General features: G+C 44.4%; 1 protein-coding gene across 1 annotated transcript; it reads left to right on the top strand.

The window, feature by feature from the left end:
- Positions 1-936: 936 nt before the first annotated feature.
- Positions 937-4,367, top strand: LOC124661210 (SUN domain-containing protein 1-like). The gene is made up of 2 exons (XM_047199070.1): positions 937-2,027; positions 3,781-4,367. The coding sequence occupies exons 1-2, from the start codon at positions 999-1,001 to the stop codon at positions 4,084-4,086; spliced, it is 1,335 nt and encodes a 444-aa protein (XP_047055026.1). The 5' UTR covers positions 937-998; the 3' UTR covers positions 4,087-4,367.
- Positions 4,368-4,673: the final 306 nt, after the last annotated feature.

Genomic DNA, 4,673 nt, shown 5'->3' with positions numbered 1-4,673 from the left:
TCTAAGTTAAATCTTACAAGGACTTCTACTGAACTTCGCATACCTGCATAGTGGAGAACAAGGATAACATATGATTCCTTCTAACATGCTAGAATCAATGTAAATTTCATGGGAAAAAGTTCAAAGAATATATTTGGGCGAGTCTATAAGATTCAATCCTCCAAGTCAAGAATCGGGATACAAACTATTTCAGGAAAAATCTAGTTTATCCGAAAAATATAGAGAAAAGTCTATTTTAAACTTTGAATTGGAAGATAAAGTTAGACAAAAAAAAAACCAAACTTGTAATCCCTGAAAAATGAATATTGAAATTTAATCCCGATTAATCCTGACTGATTTAATGGAACTTTGACATGGCTGGGAAGGAACATAGTAGTCGGTCAATGGATACAACAATCAGAAAAAGAAAAAAAGATTTTACAGATTCCAAATCCCTGAAATCACTTAAGGCTTCTTTGGATCACATGATTACAAAATACATGAATCGAAAACCACAAGAATTTAATAGGATTGCTGGTACAAAAAAGAGAAAAACTGTGTAAATAGTCATTTGGATGAAACGTAGGAAAATCACACGAAAAATACCTTGATCGTACTCGAATGACTATAAGAACGAAGTTAGAGAGGATGTTGAAATTTCTATAGAATTATAAGACATATGAGTGCAATCCATAGGAATTGTAGAGGTGCCATCTTTTGATCCAAATGACTTATACTCAGGATTGGAATCCTCCGAAAAAGGAATTTAAAATCCTTCAATCCAAAGGGTCGTAAACAAGACCGTTGCAGTCGCCTCATTGTATCCTCTGATCTTGGAGGAGCATCGTTTCAACTTTCGATTCAGTTCAGCGTATGCGTGCGTGCCACGCTGTTCCCTTCCCTCTCCTCACTCCACCCATTCGATTCGATTCGATTTCCCCAAAATTCCCCATTCATTTCCCCCCAAACTCGACTCAACCCAACCGCCCCTCCATCTTTCGAGCCCCGAACCAGATTCCATGGCGTCCCTCTCCGGCGCCGCGCCGCCCAACCCCGTCACCCCGCTAGCCCTAGATCCCAGCTCCACCCCCAACCCCATCGCCTCCCGCCCCGCCGCCGCCTCCGCGCCGCGCAAGCGCCCCGTCCTCCTCCTCGACCAGCGCCCGCACCCCTCCACCCCGACCTCGCGCGCCGCCACCCCCGCCGCGCCCGCGTCCCAGCCGCGGCGGAAGAGGGCCCCTTCCTCCTCGGGCCGCCCGAGGTGGCTGACCCTGCTCAGCGTCGCCGCCAAGAACGCCGCCCTCCTCGCCGTGCTCATCTATCTGGGCGACCAGGCCTGGCGCTGGGCGCACCCGGCCCCCCTCGCGCCGCTCGACCAGGCCGCGCTCGCGGGGTACACCGCGCGCGTCGACGACGTCGAGGCCTCCCTCGTGCGCGCCTTCCGGGGCCTGCAGCTGCAGCTCGAGGCCGTCGACCGCAAGATCGACGGCGAGGTCGGGGCCGCGCGGGGAGACCTCGCCGCGCTGCTCGAGGACAAGAGGCTCGCCCTCGAAGGACACCTCAACCAACTCGACGCCAGGACCGACGACCTCAACCACGCGCTGGGTGGGATCAAGGGGATGGAGTTCCTCAGGAAAGAAGAGTTCAACACATTCTTGACTGAGATCAAGGAGACCCTGGGCTCGGATTCTGGGAGCGACCTCGATCTGGACCAGGTTCGAGCTTTGGCCAGGGAGATTGTTATGAGGGAGATTGAGAAGCATGCGGCCGATGGGATCGCCAGGGTGGACTACGCGCTGGGCTCGGCTGGGGGAAGGGTTACTCGCTACTCCGAGCCCTATGACGCGGGGAAACGTGCTGGTGGTCTTCTCTCTGCATTCCCATTTGGTGCTGGAGACAGTGCTGATCATCAGTCTCAGAAGATGATTCAGCCCAGCTTTGGGGAGCCTGGCCAGTGCTTTCCACTCAAGGGGAGCAGCGGCTTCGTGGAGATCCACCTCAGGAAGGGGATAATCCCGGATGCAATCACACTCGAGCATGTCTCCAAGGTAATATCTCTTCACAACCCACACAACTCTACTCTCTTGACAACACTGTGCATGCTGTTATTATTCGGCGCAATGTTATTTTCAGTTATTACGTGTCCATATCAAGTCATGGAATGAAGGGTTGATTAGGGTTAGCTGGCTGTTAGTGAATGCAAAAAAGTTCCAATTTGGCTCTTGTAGCATTTCTTGTCTATTATGGTATAGCCGAATAATAACTAATAGAAAGGCCAACTATTTATGTCTTGTTATTAGCATTCTTAAGCCTTTATATTTGTCAACAAGTAACAATATTCCATGGTTTACTATCCATTGGATGCATAACCTGTCCTGTGCAACGAAAAGGAATCGTACATAGCAATACTTTTGCTTCTATGGAACTTCTCTGCATCTGCATTCTAACTAGAGATTGAACAAGACAAACTCTTTACCTTGTGTGCCAATTTGAAGCTGAGGTGTACTCTGTCTCCTATGCCTTTCTTTCCAATGATCAATGATATGGTGTATTTGCTCTAGAGTAAACTACTCTTGTTTAAAACCTCTAGAATTGTTTTTGTATGCAGAACATTCTGATACGGCTGTTTCTGATTTGTTTCTCAAACATAAAGCTTTTCTGCTGTATTTTTTTATTAAATGACTGTAAAGGAACCAATATCTTAAGAAACTTATCACTGTTGATTCACCATGTGAGAATTGGCAAGATGGTTGATGTTAGGTGGTGAAGTCAATGATACTGCTGTTTTCTTTTGTGCTCTAATCTAAATCACAGTTCAGTAAGTCTTTTTTTTTTTTGCTGGCTTGAGGCTCAAACCTTTTTGTAGGTTTGTGTTCTTGACCTTGTAACAAATCACTTAGTTGCTGGCCCTTCATTTCTTGTAATAGGCAGCCTGACTAAGAGATAGTTATATTAACTAAGCACATAGCTATATCAGGTTATCGCCTGCTGATGCTTATTGGAAATGTAATAGTAGATGGCTTTTATTGTTTGAGACCTAGTTATTCTTGATAGTTTACTCTTTATTGGTAACTATGTGATGCACATTAGTTAGTGAATGGTGAAGGGAAGTGGGAAGCCATGAACTCTGAAAAAAATGCTTATCCATACATAACCATGCCATTTTGGCTCTGTCATTTTGATTTGCGGTTTCGTTATTTTTATATGCCCCAACAACTCTTACCAGGTTTCATCCTTAATAGTTGGCTTTATTTCTGACCCTTTTAATAAGTCTTAGTGTTAAGGATGGTGGCACCGAATCCTAACATCTTGCTGATAGAATGATATTGTTGGAGATACTGGTGATCTTAACCAAAAGAAGAAGAAACTGTATTAATAAAAATGTGTAAACTTGCAACAGATACAACATTTTATGTTCCTTTTGCAAATTTGATACATTTATCTTAGTCCACATTGAGTATCTATTACAACCCAAAGAATGTTACTCCCATATGTAGCATCTGATTACGTAGTTGGTTTTGAATGTAGTTTACATCTGATTCTATATGTCCTCTGAAATCATACAGATCTTAGCACTTGGTTACAGAATTATACAGCTGTGGGTTAAAAACAGATTTGAAATTTCATGTTTGCATGCAATCTGTTCATATTCAAGTTTCATTTGACAGTTCTCTTGATGGATTTTTTTTAACTATTCTGTGTTCAATACACCATCTTATGATAAATACGTAATTTATTCTTGGGAAATTATCTTCTGCTCAAACTTGCAACTACAGCAGTTACATGTTTCATGGCATGCAGGATGTGGCGTACGACATGTCCACTGCACCAAAGGACTGCCAGATTTCCGGCTGGTACCAAGCGGCACCTACCGAGACCCCTCCAAGCCCTGCTGCAAAGGTTTACGCCTTGACTGAGTTCACATATGACTTAGCCAAGAGCAACGTCCAGACATTCGAAATAACCGCACCAGATGTGGGCGTTGTCAACATGGTTAGGCTGGACTTCACATCCAACCACGGAAGCTCTTCGCTGACATGCATCTACCGGATCAGGGTGCATGGGCATGAGGCAGTCACTCCAAGAATCGCCAGTTCATTGCCTTGATTAGATGTAGAATCCTTCCTATTTTCTATGTGCTTTGCTTTAGTGGCGGATTTCTCTGGGTGAGTCTTGGGATGGTGCCTTGTACACTCTGTAAAAAGTTGAATGATTGTTTGCAGAACTCTTTCTAGTGATCTAGTCCCAGCGATTATAGATGTTTAGTACGTGACATCCGTGAATGGTCAGTAGCTTTTTGGTGGATCACTGTTGCCTGACTTGAAACAAGTTTGGCTAAAAAAGAAAGTGCTTCTATTCTATCGAGCCCTTGAAGCAACTTGCAAACATTTCAGTCTAGCTACTTGAGCTTTGTTTTGACTTTTTTTTGATACTTATGTTAAATTATGATGTCTGTGCATCCTAGCTATGCGGTGATTGCATGTAAACTTCTCTGAACTCCCTTTATCAAAAAAAGCTACTACCCTCGTCATATGAATAATTGGAGTTGGACTCTCAAGGAAGACCAGGAATTTACATAACAGGTGGTATATCTGACAGATACGATTCCTTCCTTCTACCTTAACAACACGTTACAGCTCAGCTAGGTTGCGGGTATGATGAACAAATCAGATGCCAAAACTTAGAGCATCTCC

The sequence above is a fragment of the Lolium rigidum genome, chromosome 6 (genome assembly GCF_022539505.1).
Source record: "Lolium rigidum isolate FL_2022 chromosome 6, APGP_CSIRO_Lrig_0.1, whole genome shotgun sequence".
Taxonomy (NCBI): Eukaryota; Viridiplantae; Streptophyta; class Magnoliopsida; order Poales; family Poaceae; genus Lolium; species Lolium rigidum.
The sequence above is the reverse complement of the archived record's forward strand: the minus strand, read 5'-3'. Positions and strand labels throughout refer to the sequence as shown.